Source organism: Coloeus monedula, assembly GCF_965178545.1.
Source record: "Coloeus monedula genome assembly, chromosome: 17".
Taxonomy (NCBI): domain Eukaryota; kingdom Metazoa; phylum Chordata; class Aves; order Passeriformes; family Corvidae; genus Coloeus; species Coloeus monedula.
The window spans coordinates 5,599,941-5,624,246 of NC_138797.1; the positions used below are offsets into that span (position 1 = coordinate 5,599,941).

General features: G+C 45.0%; 2 protein-coding genes across 2 annotated transcripts in view; one reads left to right on the forward strand and one right to left on the reverse strand.

The window, feature by feature from the left end:
* Positions 1-17,651, reverse strand: part of STK4 (serine/threonine kinase 4) — a 44,397-nt gene extending 26,746 nt beyond the window's left edge. Inside the window, exons 1-9 of the mRNA XM_082292665.1 lie at positions 17,547-17,651; positions 14,917-14,997; positions 13,933-14,061; positions 11,948-12,062; positions 11,253-11,417; positions 10,690-10,857; positions 9,997-10,134; positions 9,200-9,328; positions 6,762-6,948 (exon numbers count right to left, since the gene is read on the reverse strand). Of these exons, the coding sequence (XP_082148791.1) occupies positions 6,762-6,948; positions 9,200-9,328; positions 9,997-10,134; positions 10,690-10,857; positions 11,253-11,417; positions 11,948-12,062; positions 13,933-14,061; positions 14,917-14,997; positions 17,547-17,578 (1,144 nt within the window). The 5' untranslated portion in view covers positions 17,579-17,651. The remainder of the gene's footprint in view (positions 1-6,761; positions 6,949-9,199; positions 9,329-9,996; positions 10,135-10,689; positions 10,858-11,252; positions 11,418-11,947; positions 12,063-13,932; positions 14,062-14,916; positions 14,998-17,546) is intronic.
* A 65-nt stretch (positions 17,652-17,716) lies between these two features.
* Positions 17,717-22,079, forward strand: TOMM34 (translocase of outer mitochondrial membrane 34). The gene is made up of 7 exons (XM_082292738.1): positions 17,717-17,845; positions 17,943-18,042; positions 18,185-18,337; positions 18,951-19,111; positions 19,366-19,510; positions 20,138-20,264; positions 21,053-22,079. Exons 1-7 carry the CDS (start codon positions 17,731-17,733, stop codon positions 21,149-21,151), a joined length of 900 nt encoding a protein of 299 aa, XP_082148864.1. The 5' UTR covers positions 17,717-17,730; the 3' UTR covers positions 21,152-22,079.
* Positions 22,080-24,306: the final 2,227 nt, after the last annotated feature.

Genomic DNA, 24,306 nt, shown 5'->3' on the forward strand with positions numbered 1-24,306 from the left:
CACTCAAGCCAGTTTATACAGTTAATACTTAAATACCTGTTCTTGAAGTCACAATGATCAGATTCCTCCCCATACCACAAAAACTGGAGCTGGAGTTATGGCTGGGAACAGTCAGGAGATAATGCTACAAATTAATTTACTATGAACCTGACATAAATCAACAACAATGAAGCAATCAATTACTACATTAGGGATTTTGAACAAGAATGTGATCCTTGGTACATGTATGTGTATTTGTCAAAAATTCAGGGGCTGCAATCTCTACAAAGCCTTAGTCCTCACTAGCCTCAGTAAGCTGCTGCTGCTTTATATTCAATTATGTAACTTTAAGACTGAAAATACATATTTAGGATGCACAAAAAAGTGCCTGATGGTCATGTGTAAGCAATGCTTCATTAATATTAAATTTCAAATGGAACTGCAGTTTTATTTGCTTCGGGCTATTTTTTAGAGATCACAGATGAACTTTAGCAGCTGGACAGCATAATTTGTACAGTCTGAAGAGGACTGAGTCATTTTAAGCAGCAGAGCAGAGAGATGTCAAATTATTCAACCAGAGCAAAAATTGCTCCATCATTAATAAGTTCATCCCATGGCAAGAGGAGCTGAAATTTCCTCATATTAAAAGCAGAACACGTAACACTTTTTATCTCTTTATGAGGACAAATCTCCCCATAATTATGGCCTATCTCAAATTAAATCAAAGCAAAACACTCCCAACAGGTTCTGCTATTAATAAGAAACTCCTAAGTGAACATAAGAATCAACCTAAATCTCTTAATGAATAAGGTGTGAAAGACATCTAAGGAGAAGAGCATCAACACACCCAAAGCTGTAACATTTCTAGTGAGAACCCTTCCAAAAATAGGGGAGGAAATCCTCACAGTAATTGAAGGTGCTTAAGACCAGGCTACCTCCTCTTATATCTCTTTTGCTTTAAATCTCAGACATGATTATAAATATAGAGCAGCTTTCTTCCTCCATCACAGATTTTCAGTGGACACCTCATGTCTTTCACCTCATTAGCTTGAATTGCTAATTTAGTCCAGCAGCCACAGCATGTGACAGGCAGGGAGATGTGAAGGTGCATTGAGAAAGAAGTGAACATTTCCTATTCTGCATCCTCTGGCTCAGCTCCTGATAAATCTAAATGAGAAACAACCTCATCAGCAGGGATGTAGTCTTCACATCCAGCACCTGTGGATAACAGCTCAGGCTCCCCAGATGGCACAGAACCAAGTAAGCACTTCCCAGCTCCCTTTCTATTCATAAGCCAGAAACTCATTTGCTTATCTAGAGAGAACAGAAAACAACACTGCAATGAACATTTCTTTCCCCCAAAGCTTGAAAATCTGCTGGTAAAAACAAATTTGGTTTTGAACTTCTGCAATGAAGGAATTTAAGAGTTTACACTTTTTCTTATTCCTGCTCAGGAGTAAGGCTTTCTCCAGGGTTTATTTTGATCCAGTAGGGAGTGAGTTTATTCTTAGAAGAGACAGGTAGGCTCCAGTTTGCCTGGATGTGCAAATGCACGAACGTGCATGGGACAGAGGTGTACTTTCTTAGTGATTTACTACTACTCTGTCTCTTGGTTGAGTGTCCTGAAGCACACTGCCTCTTGTACAGTGCTCAGGACCCTGTTAGCCACACCTCCCATCTTCTCCAAGAAAAATGTTTCTGTCCAGGAAAAAAATAAAAAATCCCCTACTTTCTATCCCCCACCATACCAAATACAGGAGTGCTCAACAATAAGTTGCTAACACCAGCAAAAGTAACTCTATTGAACACACACATCCTTTCTCCAATTTCAGTATCACTGAAAATATAAACAGATAATTAACTTTGTCTTAGCACTGAAGCTTTGTCAAATATGCAGGACAACCAAAGGTGGACAAGCATCCCACTTGGATCCTGGACTTAACTCCTCTTCATGCTTCAGCCTGCACAGAGCCACTATTTCAATTACTAGGGCCAGTGTAGGAAAGGAAAAAAAAAACACACAACAAAAACTCTACAACAAAATGACAGCACACACAACTCCTCCCATCCCTCAGAAATGCTGTCTGCACGTTCACACTGCTTCATACTCCTACACAAATTTTACTGGCCACTGCTTATGTCAAGCTTGCCAGCAAGGCTGCTATTCGAGGTCAAAAAGCAACAGGAACACTTCTCTGTGAAGATTAGTATTCTCCACACCCCAAGAGTGGCAGCAGGATGATTCTTACAGTTCGAGAACAATTTAATCAATGTAGGAGTTTGTATAAGCAGCATGTTATTTAAATGCATAATGCTGAGAGTGTTTTATGATTCAATTTTGGCTAAATGGACCAATTTGCTTTAAACACAGCACTGTACCACTGGACATTAATAACACTAAGTAGTGGGAAGCTGCTGCAAAGAGCTATTATTGTCTATGGAGAAAACCAGAGGCAAAACAAGCACCTTTGGCCAGTATCTTTGACGCACACATGATGCAAATCCTGACAGGACATGGAGTTATTCTCCACAGTAGCTGCATGAGCAATTTGGATAACGTGCCACTGCACTTTTCTGGACAGATGATGATATCATCTATGGCTACCTCAGCTATACCCCAGTAATACTTTAGTCAATTACAATATTAATGCAATCACATAATCCTTCTGCCACCCATACTCATTCTGCTGCTCACGCTGCAGCTTTTACAGTCATTGCTTTACGTGAAAAATCTCAGGTTAATTCATGGGGAAGAAACGTTTCCTGAGCCTTGGCAGAAACATTTCTCTGGCTTAGGTTTAAGTGTCACCCACTGGATGTCTCACACAGCCACCAAGATGACAAGCTTACTCTGAATCATTTTTCAAATAGGAAAGTGCCAAGTTTGCATCTTAGCTCATTTAATTTGCTAATGAAGCCCAATTCCCCCTCAAAAGGGGAAATACTTTTTTAAAATTACACAACCATGCTTAGCAGTGTGGGCATGGTAAAAGCACAACAACCCCCTAACTGTGTAAGAACGAAGTCTGAATTTTTTTATTTTAAACACTTACAAACTCTAAAGAATTTTTACCAGCACATTACATGACCAAGGTAGAGACAACAGTGCTATTAAAGCTTCTGGTCCACCCCTGCACCACACACTGTACTGAGTGTGTGCCACACGAACAAAAAACCCACACCCACAATCCCTCCCCTGTCTCCAGGCTCCTCATTCATCTCAACCCAAAGACCAGGCAGCCCAACTCACACTACTGCTGGCAGTTCTGCACTCTCCAATATAATTCACCAATTATTTGATGTTTAAACAAGCAAGATGTATTTTAACAGAGAAAATAGGGCAGACTCTAGTACCAGACAAACTAGATCCAATTTCACTTGGATCTGATCATATTGCAGTGCTCAAGGAAGGCAACATTATTATAAAATTATGTTCCACTCTTTAAATCAAAGAGACAAATTCATGCCAAGATTCCACTATCTAAACAAATACAGCAAGCAAAGCAGAAAAAGGAAGAGTAAAAGCATGAAGAGTAAAAAATGCTGCCCTGTTTACTAGCACTATATATTCTCTCATAGAAAAATTAAAAAACGACACTTCCAGACATATTAACAGCTCAAAAGTTATTCCAGCTCTCGAGCACAATGGAAATGTCTGTCATTACAAATCATTGCTCATCTATAGTTCTCCAGCTACATTTAAAGTTTTCCTGGAATAGTTTAACTGCAATCCATAAGTAATCTTTCAGCAATCGATTTAGAAGTAAAATGTGTCGCAGCACAATTTAGAATCTGCGGTCTCAGGCAATCACTTGAGTGCTTTCAGAATGTGTAACAGAATGTCACAGTGACATTTTTAATGCTGCCTGACTATTTATATTGAGTGCCCAGAATAAAGCCAAGCAAATGAAAGATTTTAAGCAAACACAATTACAGCTCAATTGACCGCAAAACAAAACTTCCCCTACAATGTAAAATACTGGAATTTAAGATTCCTCTGAGCCTAAGAAGTCACAAATTGATTTATGCAACAATCACTTTCAAGTCTACTGGAAGTTGTTTGCACTTTCAAGGCTACTGCAAGTTGTATGCTAGAGATTTCTAAGACAATCCTATCTATAAAACATTGAAACATGATGCTTTAAACACTTTTGATATTAAAAAGAAATACAACCAAACAAAAAACTAGTTAAGACACAGATTTTTTTTTTTTTAACTAGAAAGAAAGGCTAGAACACAACTGCAGAAACCTCCAGTTAAGAAGCCCAGGACACCTAGGGAAGCTGTAATGCCATGTAAAAAAACCCAGAAGTTTTTTATTGACTTAAAAATAGGTTCTATTGTGAGTCATAACACAAACTGCCAAAAAAATATATAGATGTCTTTAAAAATACGAATCAATGAAACTCCTTCAAACTCTGTTATTCCCCAACAGCATTATTATATTTATATTTAAGATTACAAAAAACCACTTGCTCCAGAGGGTTCTGCAGCAGGCTGATGAGCTTTAGGGCTAAATCCATTTAACTGAATGTTATGAATATGTAAATGGCAAGCTGAAAAACGGAGCTGCAGGCAACTCTCATGAGGGGGAAGCTGCTCAGAGACACTGCCTAGCATCCCCCCCAAAAAACTGGGAACTGCTCTATGCAGCAGCCAGTATTTCAGAGCTACACTACCAAGCAAGGAGGAGAAAAAGGTGTTAAGGAAGTATTATTTTCATTAACATCAGATTTGCTGGAATGAAGCTACAAGCAGTCAAAATGCAGCATAACCTGCAGCAGAGAGTGGGCTCACTGGGCATCCCTGTGTGAAGCCCACGGGCATGGAAGTGGTCCCTGTGTCAGCCACCACCTGCAGCCAGGACCTCCAAATGCCTCCTCCAGCCCCTCTGCCACACCCCCAGCTGAGAGCACCTTGCACAGCAGCAGCTGAAGAACACGGGAGTTTTTAAAAAGCCTGAAGGAGGGTTTAAGATAAGAACTCCCCTTTCCAGTCACGGAGATGTCGAGTGTGGGAGCTTGTTGTGGAGCTCCCTCTTGAGGGTAGAGACTGCCCTGTGCTAAAGGCACCGCTGCATCCTCGTAACTCGTTCTGCTCAAAACCAGAGCGTGCCCTTGCAAAACAGATACTATCAAAGGCATCTCCTCGAGCCTCTGAACACCACTTCACAGGCAGCACGAGGTGCTTTTGAGTTACAAGCAATGCAGTCTTAAAAAGATAGTGAGAAGATAAGCACATGTCAAACACGGAAGATAAACTCAAGAGGTGCTTCACTTACACAGTGCTGGCAGTGCAGGAGCACCAGACAGCAAAACCTCTTGTATTGTGAGCCACGAAATGGAACAGTACACACTGATGATTGAGAAACTATCAGTGCTGTCTGCTCGTAAAGAAACTGCAGCTTCACCAGGTTTATTTAATACTGTTGAAATGTCCCTTTCTTTGGATGACATTTTAGCTACTCTAAGCATCCATCCATCTCCTTGCTAGATCGACCTTGTTCCACCCCACCATCGTCTTTGTTGCCCCAAGCTGCTACACGGACTGACACCTCTGGGTTTTGATGTGCTGAGTCATGTTTATCAAAGCTTGGAAAAATCTTTAAAGGGATTCTGCTGAAATTTCACTCTCAAACCCAGCATCGTTCCACAAGCTTCAAAGGGCCCTGACAGGGAAGAAGGTTTCAACACAGAAATTCCTGAGGAAAGGATTTTTCCAAACTCCTGTGAAGAATAGCTAAAGGCTCAATATCAGATGGCCAAGGAAGTCTTTGGAAGCAGTGCCAAAGCCAAAAGAACAAGGCTTGCGTGTGATGGTCATATTTGAGTACTGCTGAGCCCCCAGTCAGCACTTTCCCCAGTCCTTGAGCAAACAAACATTCAGGCTGGCCAGTTGAGTCATCCCTGACTACCTCTGCCTCAGAACTGTGAGGTTAACAAACCAGTGGGAACAGATTTCTGTGAGAATCCATAATTCAGAAAAGATTCCTCTTCTTGAAGTCATACTTTTCCAGGAAGGCTTTCCCTGCCATTTCTTTAATCAAAGAAACATTTTCAACCCTTTTCCAGCTCAAGCTGTAAGGTCTTCCATAGACAATCAGTCACATAATTCTAAATCTTACATTCTCTGACAAGGATTGTAGCTTCAGTAAGCTCTCCTCTTTTAGGGCAGAACGGATTTCAACTTGCATGTCTGAAACAGCAACAGAGCTCATTGGGTTGCCCTCAGTGATTACAGTAACACTAAAGAAACACACCAGTCTAGAGAGATGCCAACCCCTCCCACTGCGTGTCCTGCTGTGCTTGAAGCCTGCAAGATATTTGTCATTTCATAAATCTGGCTCTTCATTGGATGCATCAATCCTAAAACAGACTTACTGCTTTCAGATGCCAGGTTACAGCCACATCATCATCTAAAGCAACACACATTTTGTGATCAACCCTTTGTTAGAGTCCCCCTCTACATTCTGTGTAAAAATACAGAACCAGCAAAAAAGAACTGACACAAAAAAAGATTACTAGCTAGAATCAGATCTTATTTAACGCAAAAGCCTGTGGAAATTGTGCACATCAGCTAGACCACGTGCATGACTACAAAGCATGGCTTGAAATTTGGACCTAGAAAGGTTTCTCTGCTGCCAGAGGGCACTGACCTAAGAGTTTTGGCTCCCTACAACCAAAAGACACAATAATCTACCAAAAACATCAAAGCAGGTTGGGAATACATATCATAGCCCACACGAAGATTTAATATTCTAAAAGTCAGAGATGTTTTCTTACTTTTCATGGTGCCCTCCTCCTCTTCCTCCTCTGTGTTGATGACCATTGTGCCCAGCTGGGACTCCAGGGTGCCATCGTGCTCTATCATGGTGTTGGCTCCATCACTCATGGTGTTCACAGCTCTGATTGTGCCAGTTTCATCTCCACTTGCCCGTACCATGGTACCCGAATCCGTCTCATCCTCCTCCTGTTCAAACATGCCACAAATACAGGTTTTACTGGTGGTGAAGTCCCATGAAGAATGTCTGTATTGAAGGACACTGGCAAGTCACACTAATTCAGAGATTTTTCCAGACACACACAGAAGCAACATTTGGTTTATGCACTTTGTTCTCTCCCTGTCATCTCCAAACAGGTAATGAAAACTAATGAATACTTTTCTGCCAGCATGATAAATAATAAAACAGATAAATAATCAGCAGAGACTTCTCAGTGCAAGTTGTATCTCATTTCTGAGCTGGTGAAGTGTCCGTAAGAGTAGATTAGAACACTCAATCAGTCGTTAGTGTTTTTATTCATGCTGGCAGTTCTGAGAGCTGACCCTAACCCACTGTCTCCAGTGGTCCAGCTCACTGAGGAGTCACCAGTTACTTGACACCACCAGGTCTAAGTCTGGAGAGTATGTGGCACATGGAAAGAAACCCCCCTCATCCTACTTTTTTTCTATTTTTAACATTTAGGCAATTTTACTCGTTATAAACCTCAGTAGCACTGAAGAAAAATGAACTGCAATTGCAAACCTTTAAAAAGGATTCAAATAAATTATCAAGGTTTGGTAACTTTTTTCAGTGAAAATTACTTTTTATCTTTCTATTTGTTGAAAGGGACTAATAATAGAAATTGGAATTCCTGCTGCCAAGGCTTAAGAGACTGCCTGTAGGAAAATATAACCTCTTCAAACCAGTTATGGCAGAACAACTTCCTGGCAGAGTTACGTTAGCCAAAGGTGGCAGTTTCATCAGGTGGTGTGTGCTTCACTAAGTGTGTATTGTGACTAGGATTTCATGAAGAACAGGGTCAAGATTCCCACAATCCATTTGGCTTCTTGGAAATGTGCACCAGCTATGCAACTGCATGAACTGAAGCCCTTTCTAGGTTTACAGTAGATGAGATGCTCATGTTTGGTTCTCAGAATGCCTGACCATGGCCTTACTGATCTGTGTTAGAGGGAAAACCCACAGCTATTGCACATCAAGCTGTAGTACTCCACCTCAATGTCATGGAAAGAGAGAATTCACCTCTCCACATTCTAGTGCTCCAAGTGTTTTACCTGTTGTGTCAAGAGTGTCTGTAAAATTTACTTCCCAACCTCAAAACCAATAGCAAGAGAGGAGAAAACCACACAAGATGTTAATAGAGAAAAAGTAATTTTGTGTGGAGTTGAGTGGGTGAGAGGAAGTAATAAATTTGTTAGCTACACATCATTTAACAAAGGACTACATCAGAAGTTTCCACAGCACTTGGGAAGTATTTGGGAAACTTTTCTGCTAGCAGACACGGAGTAGAGAAGCTTCAGGAAAACACACACACCGACAGAGAGGACTCAACTCCACTACACAGACATCACCTCTCAGCATTGTGACCCCAGATCAGTCAGAAATGAAGAAGGGATGACAAAGACAAAACTCAGGGTAGGGACAGTACTCATAGAATTGACATCATGGCAACATGACCAATAAAGTTACTTCCACACTGAATAAATATCCAGTCCTAGACTGCAAAACCAGATGCACAATGTGTTCAGCACAGATGCCATGGACCATGCTGTTCAAGTGTCACCCCTGAGGAGGGCTGGCACACAAGGCCTTGTGTTGCCCATTTCATTTATTCAGGCTGAAGCAGGCAGAGGCTCAAAAACCAGCTTTCAACATGCTTCCCAAATTCACATGCTGTAACCACTGAAACAAAGAGCCGAACCGAAATTCACAGCAAGCCCTGAACACTTCCCGTGCCCTCACCTCAGGCTTCTGACGGTTGCTCTTGTGTAGAAGAAAGTTTCTATAAGGGATGTTCTAAAGCACAATAGTAAAACAACACAACAGACTTGTATCACAGAACATCAGAGATGATATTATTATTCCAAACGAGGAGAGCAGTCTACAATGAAAAAATTCTCACTACTGCATAAATAATTTAATCCAACTGGGAAAATGTTACCAAGTCTTCTGCATGCAGTACTTTGTAGGCCTGCTCAACCCCAGCTCTCAAGCTACATTATAAGGTGAACAGTACCCCACACATGCCATCTGTCCCACTCAAATACAGCTTGAGCAGGGACCAAACATCGGGTTATCCAGTCATAAAATAGAAAACTCCAGAACTAAGTCAAATCCACTGGCAATTGGACAAAATATTGCAAAAACAAAACCCAAAGCAGTTAAGCCTTATGAAAGGAGCAAGAGTTTGGACTTTGCACATTGTTGCTATTAAATACTCACTGAATTTTCTTCATCCTCTTGATCGAGTTCACGCTGTTGTGCCTCTTGGCGTTTCAGCTTGATGTCCATTGCTTCATTAATTAGGTCCCGCAGAATTGATACTCCTTTGGCACTTTTAACAAATGGATGCTGAGAAATATTTTAAAAACAAATAAGCATTGCATCCAAAGCAGAATATAACAGTAAAACACTGTTACTGTGGCCTACTTCAAATAAAATTACAGTTTAACTCGAAACATTACTAAAATAAAGATCCAGTTCTTCTGTTTGGCACAGGAAGGAGGCCTTCCACCCTCCAAACAAGAGCAGGCTCCAAGGGCACTACTGATGCGAGACTTGGGGCTCATTCCCCTCCCACAACTTCACTTACTTCTCTCCTTAGCTTAGCTGTCAAGAACCAATTACACAGACCATTACCATGTCTGGAACATTCTGAGCAACCACTTACATTTAGCCTGCCCTGTTTAGTGTTCTAAGAGACAGTTTCTTGGCAGTGCTGGTGGGAATTTGAAAGTAAAACAACAAATCCAAACCAAACAAAACCAGCAAACCAACAACAAACTCCGAAAGCCAAAACAACCCAGAGAAGACAAAGGAAGTTGAAGTCAGACTGGTTCTTAGAGAAGAACTGAAAAGTTGAAGTTGAGCGTGAGATTTTTAAAACGAGTTATTAAAACGTAAAATCTGTAATAAGCAGGAGTAGCAAGAAATGAAACCAACATCTCAAGAGCCACACAGCACGGCCTACCCCGGGCAAGCCTCCCCCAGAGCTCATGTTCTCCTAAGAAAAGACAGACCTGCAGCAGCTGTGTTGCAGTGGCTCGCTGCTCCGGGCTCTTCACAAGACACTGCTTCACAAAGTCTGTAAAATTGTCTGACCAGAGCTCTGGTTTCCGGAATGTTGGAGGCGGATTGGTAGGAATCATGAAAATTGCCTGAAAGCAGAATATTCCAGGTTTCCACAACAAAGCTTAAAACCAACAATTCAATATAAATACACCCAAATACACACTGGTACTAAAGAAGAGTGGACTTTTCAAGGTGCTGCCTGTGAGGAGTTTGTGACAGTATTACACACAAATCTGCTCACAGGGATCAAGTAGCAAGAAAACAGACTTTTCTCACTAGGTGCTCACACCTGGCTGAGCCATTACGTGCCCCAAAAACTGTGAATTTGACATTTTAAGTCTTGTGCTTGCATTTAAAAAAAAAAAAAAAAAAATCCACTTTGGATAATCCAGCTGAAAATATGTTTCTTCACATCCAACACAGAGCTATGTCTTAACAGACAACGACTGTGATTTTTTTTATTCCCATGCAGATCCTTCTTGACAAAGACCTGTTTTTCATTTAATCAACAGTACAAAGAACTGACAGGAAACAACTTGTCCTATACATTAAAAGCAAGATTGCATGCTGATATGTGATCCAGCCAGCTATGATAGCAAACCTTTTCCACAGAACAAGACATTTAAGGCCACAGTCCTTACCCTCATGGGATGAATATCTGCATATGGTGGCTTTCCTTCAGCCATTTCTATTGCAGTGATTCCCAGGGACCAGATGTCTGCAACACAGTTATATCCAATTTCCTGAATCACTTCTGGAGCCATCCAGAATGGGGTCCCTATGACTGTGTTCCGCTTTGCCATGGTGTCCTGAGGAGAGAAGCATAAAGATCCAGACAACGGCAACTGTATTAGCCAAAAACAGTCATTAATGAATTATCACCCTAATTATCCTGCAGGCATGCAGATTATTAGACTCAACAAAACTAGAATATGGAATGCTGCAAAGAAGAATTAAAATGTGCTCACAGAACTCAAAAGTATCCTAAAAAAAGCAGCAAATGCTATTGCAAACCATTATTTAGTTGTAACAGCTTCCACAGAGGAAGATCTGCTCTAATCTGCTGCTGGTTTAGCATCCCATGTTGATGCAAAGTGCTAAAAATCAGCTATGAACAATTTCTCAATCTCCACAATCCCATCACACTCACACACAGGTTAAAAAGATAAATTGAAATGTACAAAACCACCCTGCTTTTACTTACTGTAAGCTGTCCTGCCACACCAAAATCAGCAAGTTTAGCATGTCCCTCTGTGTTTAGCAATATATTTCCAGCTTTGATGTCCCTGTGTATTTTCCTCATAAAATGCAGGTACTCGAGTCCTTTCAGTGTTGACTGCACTATTGTAGCAATTTCCTCCTCTGTGAGCTGAAGAAGAGAAGAGTTACTGCCAACATATCAGTGGCTGAGACACAGCACTTTTGTGCTTTGGTCTGTATTTTACTGAGATTCACTAATTGCCACTTAATTGCCTTCATTAAAGGTTGCCATACCAATGGGAAATGAGTGACTTACAGCATTATGTAGCATAATTAGATCACAAACAGCATACATATAAACACCCACAATATTTCATATACCATAGTCCTCTCTCAGCTAGAAATTCTTATCCTGCAATAACCAAAGCAAGGCAAAGTAGGGTCTTACTTGGAATCAGTCTGGGTTTTCAGGAAAGCCAACACCCCAAAACCTGCTCCACCAATTAAACTATCCAGGTAATCAAAATGCAATGTAATCAGCTTTCTCATTTTCAGAGGAACAAAGCACCTGTCTCTCAAGTTATGGCCAATGGTTGTGTCAGGCACTGAACACCAAGAATTATGCCCTAACTACTCAGCTTCCTTGAGCTGCTGGACACCCATGCTCCCATCCATACACCCAAAGGAGAAAGGACGTACAGTTTTATTTCGTAACCGAATAATGTCAGACACAGATCCAGCACCACAGTATTCCATGACTATCCACAGGTCTGTGTTCTTAAAATAGCTGCCATAGTATTTCACCACGTGAGGACTAGGAAAAAAGAAGGAAAAAACAAAGGGTCAAACACCAGTAACCAGCATCACTGAAAAGGCACAATACACTGCAGAGACCCTAAGTATGTTTTAGAAACTCAGTGTTGAAGCGCCACTGAAACCATGACCAAAAGTATTCCAGAACACCCTGAATTCTGCACAGGGCTTCCACAGTCCTGCCAAGCCTGTTCCCACAGCAGGGCTCATATGACCTGCCAGTAAGTCACTCCAGGGAGCTAAACTGTCCGACAAATCCCACGGAAACAAGGAGCGATTAGCCTTCAGTCTGGTTCAGCTCCCTGAACCAGGTTACAACAGGGTCAGTGCTGGGGCAGGACATGGGAATGGGAAATAGGCCACAGGACTCCCTGGTAAAGCTGCTGCAGAGCATTTGGAACTAAAGGGAAACACTAAATAAAGTCCACAATTTGCTGGAAAATAGCTGTCACACTCATTAAGATGAATGTTCTCTCACTACCACATGAACCTACTTGTCTCTACAGTTTAGTCCTGGATGTATTTTAGGATCTCAGTACAACCTAGGACTCTCTCAGTCAGTTATATAGCTGCCCAAAAAGCAAACAACCTAGTTAAGTTACACTGGTGAGAAAAAACACGTGTCCTCTGGAAAGGGTAAAGCAGAAACTAACAGGAAGACTGTCCCTGATTTGATGGGAATGGAGCTAAGGAACAAAACCATGTTTAATCTATTCTCTGCTGAACATCTTCTAATGAAAAACTCTAAAACTAGCAAGGCAGTCACACTGCACAGTGCCCCTTAATGCTTGCACAGAAAGTGTGATGCTCCAGGGATTCACTCCCTCTGCTGTTCACAACTGTAAGGTCTCACTTCAGGCCTTACAATACAAACACTTAGAGACACCTAGCAATGCATTTCAAGTTACAGTAAGATTTACAGTTACAGTAAGATTTTTCAGGAACAATTTCTTTTCAAGGTACACTCTGCTGCCTGCCCCTAAGTCATCTTCATTTAAATACAGTGAGAGTGGAATGCAAGAGAGTAAGTGACTGGGACTACAGCTGCTCATGTAATTTATTTCAAATGGCTTTCCATGCAGGAATTCCTTCAAAGTAGTGTTTCCTAAGGCCAGATTCATAATACCAGAAGAAATGAGTGTATTTTAAACCTTCAGCCTTAGATACACTTTGTGGGTAGGTCTTTCCTACACACAAGCTCTTCACTGTCTAAGTCACTGCAGCATCTTATCCCATAAAAACATGCAGAGAGGGGGACAACCATCAGCCCACAGAGCTGCCAGCAGGTCATTCAGGGGATGCTCAGATCAGCAGACAGCTTGTACTGCAGCAGAGCCTGCACAGGCAGAACAGGACCAGGAAGGACAGTCCTGCCACCCGAGCAGGTGACAGCACGGAGGCTGTGCACATGCAAGAGCAGTCATGCGTTAGTGGCTCTCATCCACGTGCCCTTTAAAAAAGAAACAAAAAAACCTCCTTTTAACAGTTTTCTATGCCTTGCTGGGAAGCCACCACCCCTGTGGACACGGGAGCTGCTGCTCAGCACACAATCAAGTTACCACTGTTCAAGAAGCCCGGGCAGAACGGCAGCGACTGCTCACACGCTTGGCTCTCAGCTGGCAGCAAGTGCAGGGTTACTCCACTCAGCTCAGTGCTCTCTCTTGCTGCAAGCTACCTTTTGTTGTCTTACCTTTGCACTACCCAAATGGTCAGCTAACATGACTCAGTTGATAGGAGGTAACTTGATTGTACACGTCCGGCCTTTTAAAAAACATTTAAGGCAACATGATGGCTTTTATTTGATTAAATGCCAGGTCACAGGGGATACTTGTCCTTGCATCCCAATAAAGGGTTTTGCAGCACACACTTACCTATCACATTGCTGCATTATGGATATTTCCTTTATGATCTCTTGCAGGTCAGATTCCACAGGAACTTGTTTAATTGCAACAACTTGACCCGTTTCTTTATGGATGGCTTTGAACACACTGCCATAAGAACTAGAAAACAAAATATCAAACACTGAATATAGCAACATTAAAAATGCAAATGTTATGGCTTTTTTTTTTTGCGAGTGTAACCATCAGGTAAAACATGAACTATCATTTTATTAAAAATATTTTGCATTTTAATGTAAATAATCAGCCCACTAACTTCTAAGCACTGTAATACAAATAAATCACCACGCTGAGGCAGTGAGGAAAGAGCACACCATCATTACACTGACCACAGCTTTGGAATGGCCTTTTGCACAAATTCAACAACTAAAATTCTCTTTTTCCAGCATAGAGTACAAGATGAGCATCAGTAAGAACTACAACTCTGGTCTGAGAGGTTTGCCTGCTCTTCTAAGATACTTTCATTCTTATTTCCAGCTTCTTTACTTACAGCAGGCAGGCAGATTTACAACTCAGTCTTTTCCAATGAACTGCTTAAGGCAGTGAACATGTCACTCCTGGAGTGTTCCCATGCTGCTCTGCCTCACCAAATGGCACAGTGTCACTGAAGTTCACTTCCACCAGGCAGATCTTCCACAGGAGGTACCAGGGATGAACTACAAAACCTCTTGAGTTCCCACAGAGCTCTACCAACTCCAGGCTGGCATTTTTCAACAACTTTCAACTCCCTACTGCTGACCCATAACCTGCTATTTGGGTTAAGATATCACACTCTGGGGAAACAAATGTTTTATTCTGTTACTAACCAAACACTGCCACTATGTTAGTACATATCTTTCAGAAGTAGGACCATGACAATAGTGAAACATCAGAGTCCACTGAACACACCCCTGTTAGACAGATGTGTTCTCAGAGAAATGTACATTGGGCCAATGTACATTGGAACACAACACATACCCTTCTCCAAGCTTCTCCAGGACATCAAATACTTCTTCAGGTTGTTTGGTTAAACTGTCTTCATCTAACTTCTTCAGCTGCCTGCATGGTTAAGAAGAGAGAAATTACTACATTTAATTTCATGGCAGTTTGGGCTCTGCTTTAACAGAAGAGTAAATAGCACCACTTAAACACACAAAAGGTTTGGCATGAAGTAAACTGATTATGAAGTAACTTTACTTCACCTGACAAGGTGATTGAATATTACCAGCATCCAATAGCAAAAAAAGGCTGGGAATTACAAAGAACAGAATGTAATCAGGCACACAAATCTACAGCTCCTCTTGGCAAAAATGAATTTCAGGCTCTCTATGCTGGTGGTCACAACTCAGCATAGCAGAGTCTTGAAGCCATTGAACATACCTGCTAAATTTCAACATCTGGACTGGAAGGATACCTACTGAGGCCATAAAAAAAGGGAACATCATCTTCCCTGATGCCTAGAGTACATGTGGAATACATTTGTTGGGACGCAGGAGGCAATACTGATCTCACCTGCACATTTTTAACATCAAAACTTCAGATCTTAACTTCATGGGCCTGGACGTATACTAGGAAAATTCTATCATGAAAAAGGAAACTGTATCTGACTCTCAGGATCTTAATTCCATCCCTGTTAAATGTATTGCTAATAAGAGTCAGCTGAAATAATTTCTAAGGAATAAAAACCTGCCATGTGCTGTGATTCTCCACGTGGCCCCCGCCTTCCTCCAGTACAGCTTTTAGGGAGATCCCGTACACAAAGCAACAAGCAGATCAATCATATTTGTTTGAGTCTACACTGGAGAGCTGTTCACCAAGCCTCCTGAAACAGCTAAGGACTACATAACAAAAAGGTCTGAAAACAGTATTTTATTGTCAGCGGTAAGAGTATCCAACAGTCCACAAACAAGCGCTCTTTCATTTTCACATCAACTAAAAAAAATTCTGAAACAACAATAAACAAAAACCAGCCAACAAAAAATCCCTCCAAACTCCCCAAACCAGCTCACACAAGTTTTTTAAACACAGAAACTTAAGAATCTCAGCACTTTTAGCGCTCACTGGTGTTTAAAGTAAAACACACGTGGTTGCCTGCAACTGCAAGTTACTCCTGAAAGCTCTTACAGCTGCTGCTACAGATCAGGACTCCAGTCACAGGAATACTAATTTTTATACTAAATATGTAACTTTTTTCCCCCCAATTTCTTCAGAAACAGAGTGAAAAACCATTCACTGATCCCTGGCTATTATGTTTATGTACAAAAGCCACACGGGAGGAGCAGCTCGTGCATGGAGCACATACAATGGCTTCCTGAAGCAGAGGAAACATTATATAGAAGCAGACTCAGGAAGTGGTGAAATACTGAAAGTAGCTGCTAGCTTCCCTGCTCACATAAGCATTAAAAAGAATTTATGTGTCCTTGTGAAAACAGAGAGGGAAGAAGGTGTGGGAAAAGGGGAAAAAAAAGTAATACATGCACCAGAAACCACATAAGCCCCCATTTCCAAGGAGCCCAAAAAGTGGCGACGCAAGAGGCAGACACTTCTTGTTGAAGTTGAGGCCTAAATTCTACCAGGATAAAAGGAAAAAAAACCGCTTTTCATACACCTAAACATAATGACCAGACAACTACTGTACTTGCAACAAACAGCCTACTTTCTACTATAGCCCAGGAGCCCAATTACTTTGAACTTGTCCTGTTCCATCGAGTGCACCCGCTGCTGTCTGACACACTCTGCCGTTCTCCTGGATGTTTATACCACAAAGATGTAACAGCAACACAAACCCAATCTCACCTTTGTTGTTATTCAGATCTAATCGTAATCACCTGCCCCGTAAACACCGGCATAAGCAATTATAGAATAAAACCAAGCTTTTTTTTTTCTTTTTTTTTAAACAGAATATACATCACTGTTTAACCAAACGGGCCAATGTCACTGGGGACCAGCGCCAGCAGCTTCCTTTGTTCGCTGCCGAAGCATTCCCTGGGCCCCAGCTGCGAACCACTGATAGGATTCTGACACTGACACTTCATTCAAGCTGCCGCCAGCCTCCAGCTCTGCCCCGCAGCCCCGGCTCGGCCTGGCAGCCCGAGATAGGGGAGTCCCGGCTTCGTGCGGTGTCCGAGGGTCCGGGCTCGGTGTGCCCGGTGTGCCCGGGCCCGGCGGGAAGGCGGCTGTGCCAGGGCTGGGCACGGCGCCCGGACACGGCACCGGGGGACAGACCCCCACAAAACTGGGAGAGACACGACGGGAGAACAAGTGACCGGAGCTTTGTCACACCACTGGCACGGGCCAGAACACCTCGTACAGCCGCGGTACCCGGTGGGAGCTCCCGCAGTGGCACAGGCTCCCCCAGTGCTCCAGTTTAAGCCGTTTTCCCCCACCTGAGCGCGGTGCTGTCCCAGCGGGGACCTGCGGGCGCTGCCCGGTGCCAGGCGACTGCCGCCCACGGCCCCGCGGCTCCGGGCAGCGGCAGCGCCCCGGAGGACGGAGGGGGCCGGAGCTCGGCGCGCCCACGGCCGCGCTCTCGGCCCCGCGCCGGCAGCAGGGCGGGTGATACGAGCCGGAGCATCCCCGGTCCCGGCAGGAACACGCCCCGCGCTTACCGGCGCGGGTTCCGCAGCTGCACCGTCTCCATGGCGGTCTGTCGGCGAGCCGGGTCGGTCCCTCACTGCTCCATGGCACTCCGCTCGGCCGCCGCTTCCGCCCGCCGCCGGATGCCAGCGGGGAGCGCCCGCCCCGGCTCCGAAAGGAGGGGCGCGGCTTCCCGGGCGCGGCGGCAGCGGCGCGATGGCCGCGTCCCCCGGTGCGCTGCGGCGGGCCGGCAACGAGGAGTTCCGCCGCGGGCAGTACGGCCCGGCCGCCGAGCTCTACTCCCGGGCGCTGGCGCAGCTGGAAGCCGCAGGTAGGGCACGACCCGGGGCGGGCGAGCGAGCGAGCGGGCGGCGGGATCCCTCTGAATCGCGGCTGAATCGCGGCTGTCCCGCTTGTGGCCCGCGCAGGGGATGCCACCGCCGAGGAGCGCAGCGTGCTGCTGGCCAACCGCGCCGCCTGCCACCTCAAGGACGGCGCCTGCAGCCTCTGCGTGGCCGACTGCACCAGGTGAGCGGCGGCGGGGCTGGGGGCACCCGGCGGGGCCGGAGGGAGCGCTCAGCGGCTTCCCCCAGCTCGGCTGGGGCGGGCGAAGGGGCGGCGGCTGCCCCGGAGCCGCGGGACTGACGGCGCTCTCTCCCCTCCGCCGCAGCGCCCTCGAGCTGGTCCCGTTCGGGATCAAGCCCCTCCTGCGGCGGGCAGCGGCGTACGAGGCTCTGGAGAGGTACTCGCTGGCCTATGTGGACTACAAGACCGTGCTGCAGGTGGACTGCTCCGTCCAGGCGGCGCACGATGGAGTCAACAGGTAAAGCCGCCCCGTTAGGGCTCGGGAATAGGGCTGCTGGGTGCTGCTGCTGCTGCGAGCCGTGCTCATGCCGGCAGGAGCAAGCTGTGTCCCGGGCACACGAGTGAAGCAAGGCCTGGCCGTGTTCCCTTTGCCTGCTAGTGCCTATAGCTCCTTTCAAGATGCTGACTGAGAGCTGGGAATGATTTCTGTGAGACTGTTTCTGCTTTGCTCAGTGTCTGGTTTAAAGGAAATAATGAGCTAAAGTTCAGTACACTGTCCTTTAAGTCTCCCTATGTTTAGTGTGTTTACAGGCTGCTGTAGTCCTGTTTTCTTCCTGTTGCTCTCTCCTTCGCTTCATGGCTTGCCAGACCAAGGAGTGAAATCCATGTCTCTTGCTCACCTGAGCAGTGACAGCCCCGGCCCTTGTCCTATGTTATTTTTAGCCCTGCTGGCATGAAGATAATCTCTTCATAAATGTCCTGTAGAAGGAACCCACTGAGATGTATGTAAAGAAATTAGCAGACAGAGAGATGCTGTTCTTAGTACACAAGCCAGGTTAAAAGTGACCCTGCTGGTTACTGCGTGGCCCATCCAGCCGACAGCCAGCATGACTGGGAGCTGTCTCTTGCAGGATGACTAAAGCCCTGCTGGAGAAGGATGGCGTGAACTGGCGTCAGAAGCTCCCGCCAATCCCCAGAGTGCCCGTTTCTGCCCAGACGAGGTGGAGCATTCCTTCTGCCCAGGCCCCTGGGGCAAGCACTGCTCCTGCCACTGCACCACAGGGAGAACGAGGTGGGAACATGCCCTTGGGCTGGGCAGAGAGCCCTGTAGCTCCTAAGGGTGGTGAACAAGACAGCTGCCACACCTGCTTGGTGTGTCTGCAGCTGGGGCTGAGGCCTGAAGAAACCCAGGCCTGGTTCTGCCACAGCCTTTTTGGTTGATTCTGGTTCCTTTGATCTCTCTGGTATGGGGATATTTGTTTTCTGTGAGGCTGTGATATTGTTGGTGGTTTTATAGAGTTCTGTGTCCTTTCCCACCATTTCCAGACCAGACTGCTGCTGGCATGGAGAGAGCTCGAATGCTGAAGGAAGAAGGAAATGAACTTGTAAAGAAAGGAAACCATAGAAAAGCAGTTGAGAAGTACAGTGAGAGTTTAAAGCTCAACAAGGAATGTGCAACTTACACCAACAGGTACTGTTCAGCTCTTTGCCTAAGTACTTCTTGGCCCTGTATAAAAGCTACCATGGTACTTCCTGGCAGAACTGTTTAACGTTTGCTCCCAAACTAATGAATAAAACAAAACCGCCCCCTCAGGTTTACTCCAAGTGCCTCCTCTGTAGTATAACTTTCTTTGATCAGGTGCTACAGAACTTCTTGGAGACACTTCTCTGGGCTGCTAAGGGACTTCTCCCTTGACTGCTTTGTCTTGCCAGGACTGGGGTTGTGAGTAGTCTCTGCTGCCCTACAGACCACAAACTGCAGACTGCTGTTCTTTGACACTTGTACTTCTAAGGCAGTTGCAGCAAGCAGAGCATATGCTGCACCGGCAGAGGCAGGACCCTGCATCCTCAAATGCAAGTGCAGCTTCTTTAGCTTTATAGCAGGTTGCTCTAAACATCTTCCTTTTTGTTCCTTTAAACTGAAAAGCCATTTCTTTTTTTTTCCCCTCCCTGTAAATGAAACAAACTTGAGCTCAAGAACAACACATGAGGATGGTTTTGGAGTCCAGCTTTGTGCTGCACTGACAGCTGCTCTCTGTGTTGCAGCAGTCGATGCTACTTTCAGCCAAAGGTCTCTAAGCAGGTGTCTGTGTTGCAGAGCTCTCTGTTACCTGACCCTGAAGCAATACAAGGAAGCAGCACAGGACTGCACCGAAGCTCTGAAGTTAGATCCTAAGAACGTTAAGGCACTCTACAGGCGTGCTCAAGCACTTAAAGAACTGAAGGTAAGTCAGGAGTTTTAGGCTTTAGGCTAGAACTAGATGGCTGTTGATGTATGATCAGAGCTAGAGATGGCCTTTATGGCTTGTTTCTGTGCTAGATAACATCTGCCATCAGATAGCTGAGACCTTTAAAGACTAAGAATCAAAGACATCACACTTTACTGTTTGAATCTCATGAGTTTGTCAGCATCAGATGCTGACAGCAAGTGTTTGTTCACAGAATCACAGAATATGCTGAATTGGAAAGGGCCCACAGGATCCTCAAGTCCAGCTCCTCACCCTGCACAGCACCATCCCCAGCAATGGCACCCTGTGCCCAAGAGTGTTGTCCAAACACTTCTTGAACTGTCAGGCTTGGAGCTGTGACCACTTCCCTGGGGAGCCTGTTCCACTGTCCAGCCACCTTCAGGGTGAAGAACCTTCTCCTAATACCCAACCCAAACTTCCCCTGACACAACTTCAGGCCATTCCCACAGATCCTGTCCTTGATTACCACAGAGACCAGTGTTGTGTTAAGCTTTATCTTTTTGTCTCATGAGAAATTCTGGAGTCAGTACTGGCGTACATACTGCATTGGTGTTGGACTCAGAACCTGCTTGAGTGATGAAATTGTGTTCTCAGCCCTAGTTTAAGCATGTTTTACAACAGCTACATCAATGCCAGTGCTTGAGCAGTTACAGAGAGGGAGTCACAGGCTTAATTGTGTTGTCTTTGCCTCTGTTGCTGGGTAGTAGTTCTGCCTTAGAGTGCCTTTTTAACACACTAACCATTAAAAAATACTCTCTTTCTAGGATTACAAATCAAGTATTGCTGACATCAAGAGCTTGTTGAAAACTGAACCAAAGAACACAGCCGCACTGAGATTACTGCAAGAACTGAACAGAGCCTAGGGTAACCAAGCAACAAGGAAAGCTTTCTTTTCCACTGCAGAGGAAAGCTTTCTCCTTTCTGATGTTGTTACAGGGACCAGTCAATGCAGGATTGGTGTTGAAATCTTATCTTCCAGTGCTGCTGAGATCTAAGAGGTTCTGTACCAGCACGATGAATGTTAAGACATAATCTGTATCAAACTCTATTAAGCTGGCTCTATGATCATGCATAGTTTTAATGCCCCTCCCCAAGAGGCATTTAGGTTAATTTTCCTGGTTGAAGTCAACTTGCCTCTAACTATTGGCCTCAGGGACTCATTACTTGTTGGCTAAGATGCACAGGAAGTGGCTGTTCCTGTCTGAAGTGCTTACAAACAGAGGGGTTTCAGTCCTTATTCAGGTGACAGTTTTGCTGCGTTTGTGCTGCTATTACTGAAAGAAAGTCGCTGCAGGAACTGCTGTAGTTGCCAGAGCACCACGTACCCTTTCTTACAACAGGGGCACAGTTACTTGCACAGGGCCAACCTTGTTCCCTCTCCCCCCCTTGATGCCTGCTGGCCCTCAGCTGGGTTCTGCTGCTTAGTGTGGCTGGGCAGACGTTTACGGTAGCAGCTTTCTTTAATTATTCTGCACATTAAGAAAACAGCAGCAAGTTAGGCTAGCCTTGTTACACTGTGCACTATTCTTTCAGATTCTGGGTGCTTGGGAATTTTGCAATGGTTTTTTGTCTTGTTTTTTTTTAAAAAAAAACCACTTTAGCTCCTCTGTGCCTTTTGGAGCAGTTGCTATGGGGTGTTACAGGGAAGAAAATATGCAGTAACACCCCAGCTGAGGTCTGGCTTACTGCTTCAATGCATGTGTAAACTTTTCCTGATCTGATATTGATGGCACTGATTTTAAATGGTAGATAAAGAGATACTTGGAGTTACTTTGTGAACTGTTAAAACCTGTTCTCATTAAAGCCATGTTTATTTTCACTCTAGAACTGTGTTTTTTGTGATGGATGGAATAAGGGAACTGAAACACTTGCTTAACCACTTCATACTCTCCCCTCTTTTTGTCAGAGGACTTCAAGCACTATACAGTGCCTTGCTTTTTCAGACAGTGACCTCAGCTCATAGTGGCCATTAAATTTAGAGTTCAGAGTCCCTACAGCTCCAGGGACACTGGGGCTGGGAAAGGCATGCTAAGGAGAGCAGAGCACTGCATCAGGGTTTCCAACCATTGCTCAGCCTTGCACTCTGCCTCAGCTGGTAAGATGCTGGGCCATGCTAGACCTGATCCAACTCATAATACAGACCAGGAGACAGAAGCTAGCCCTTGGTCAAGGTTCAAAAATCTTCTTTTCCCACCTTGCCTCTCCCAGCAGTGTTTCAGGCAGGTACCCTGCTGAATTGAATTTAGAGAGCAATCCCTCTAATGCCATTTAAGACAAAGACTTCTTACCTTAGCCTGACACTAAACAGCTTTTTGTAGGTCCCAGGGCTGTACTCCATCAGCTGTAACGGGCCAGGGCTTGAAACAAGTCCTCCCCGAGGGGCACAAATTGCTCCATCCACTCTACTCCCACTTCTGAGCATGACAGCTCCACTGATCCCACAGCCAGCACTTACCCAAGCTCTTAGCAGGTGTGATGGATTTCAGGGTGGGGAAGCACAGAGCACTATACAGATAAGCAGAGAAAGGTCACAGAATCCAGGGAAAGGACTGGCTTCACTTGACTAAGAGCTATCCTTTTGGCAGCCCTGCTGTTACCTGAGTGGCAGATAACCTGCGCTGTTCAACAGCAGCTCCTCAGAGCACCCCTAACCAGCAGCAGTCACTATCTCCTTCCTCTCGAAACAGCAGTTTTGTTTGTGCCCGATACCAAAGATTTTCCCCAGCAACAGCACCAGGTAGACAGAGGTCATGCACAGCAACAAGACACTATTGCAAGCTCAGGGTCACTTCTGCTCCTGTCTCCCCTTCTGCTCCTGCTGAGGTGCTGCTGTCCATGCAGGACAATTCCCAGGTGGGCAAAGGTAGTGCTGGCCACAGGGCAACAGAGAGGGTTTGTCACAGGGACACACCTTCCTCAGCCCCGTTCAGAAACAACAGCAGCTGTTCCAGGCTGGGGACTCCAGGCTCATTTGCATTGCTGCCTCAACTCCCTAAAGCCTCAGACTTCACCAAGGGACTTCTGCCAGGGAGCTACTCTGAATTATTTCTAGTATCATCAGGGATCCAAGTGCCAACTTCACCTTTTCTGATTAACATTTTAGAACTTGTCCTTGTTCACATCCTCTCTTAGGCTATTCTGCTATCCCTGTGTTCCTGGGCACCACTTTGCATTCCCTCTGGCTTTACAGAGGACTCACCAGCCCAGCCACCTGGCACTGTAGGTGGTGTCAGGCACACCTGAACTGCCCTGTTACACCTGAAAAAAGGCTGCAGCCAAGCTAACCAACAGCAGAATGAAGTTTACCTGTACAGCCCCATTCCAGCTCCTTGTGTGCATTACACTCATGCAAATAAATACATGTTCTTCCTCTAGAGACCAAGCAGAAAAGCTTCCAGCCTGTGACACTTTAGAGAAATAACAAATGAAGGTCCTGTATATTAAGTGAATTAAAGTCCTTTATAAGCATCTCACTGAGGAGATGATATCTAAACAATGAACAGCTCAGGCTGAGGCATCCACCAAGAGGAAAAGAAATACTTAAGGAGGTCAGAGGAAGAACTGGTGAAATGAAGGTGAGGAAAAGGAATGATGAAAAGCCCCAGTGAAGAGTCCCAGCAGAGCAGACACTATGCGGGAGCAAATGTGTAAGTGGTTCTATTAAAATGCTGGAAGGAAAAGAAGAGGTAGGAGGGGTGACTCAGCAGGGAGCTGAAGCAAGAGTATGATACAGCACAGAAGGAAGATTGAGACAGCAACACCAGCACAAACTGCACAGAAGAGGGTGGGTGGTGCTGGCAGAGGTGTGCTCCTGCCAGCTCAGGGAAGGAGTCAAGTGAGGTCAGTGCTTCACCAGCCTCAAGTACCAAGGAGTCTCTTCCTTTCCTAACTAGGAAGGGCAGAGGATTAAGGCCAGGGTGATGACAGCAACAGAGAGCAGAGCCCAGCAAGAACAGGTCCCAGCTCCTCCTGCAAGCAGGGAGTGTCCCTGTGGGACACAATGCGGTCATGATTGTTT

Bases quoted from the DNA above. Each gene is read 5' to 3' on its own strand.
- TOMM34 (XM_082292738.1), top strand. From the start codon at position 17,731: ATGGCCGCGTCCCCCGGTGCGCTGCGGCGGGCCGGCAACGAGGAGTTC. The intron at 17,846-17,942 runs GTAGGGCACGAC...TGGCCCGCGCAG, and splicing joins GGCGCAGCTGGAAGCCGCAG to GGGATGCCACCGCCGAGGAG. The intron at 18,338-18,950 runs GTAAAGCCGCCC...TGTCTCTTGCAG, and splicing joins GCGCACGATGGAGTCAACAG to GATGACTAAAGCCCTGCTGG.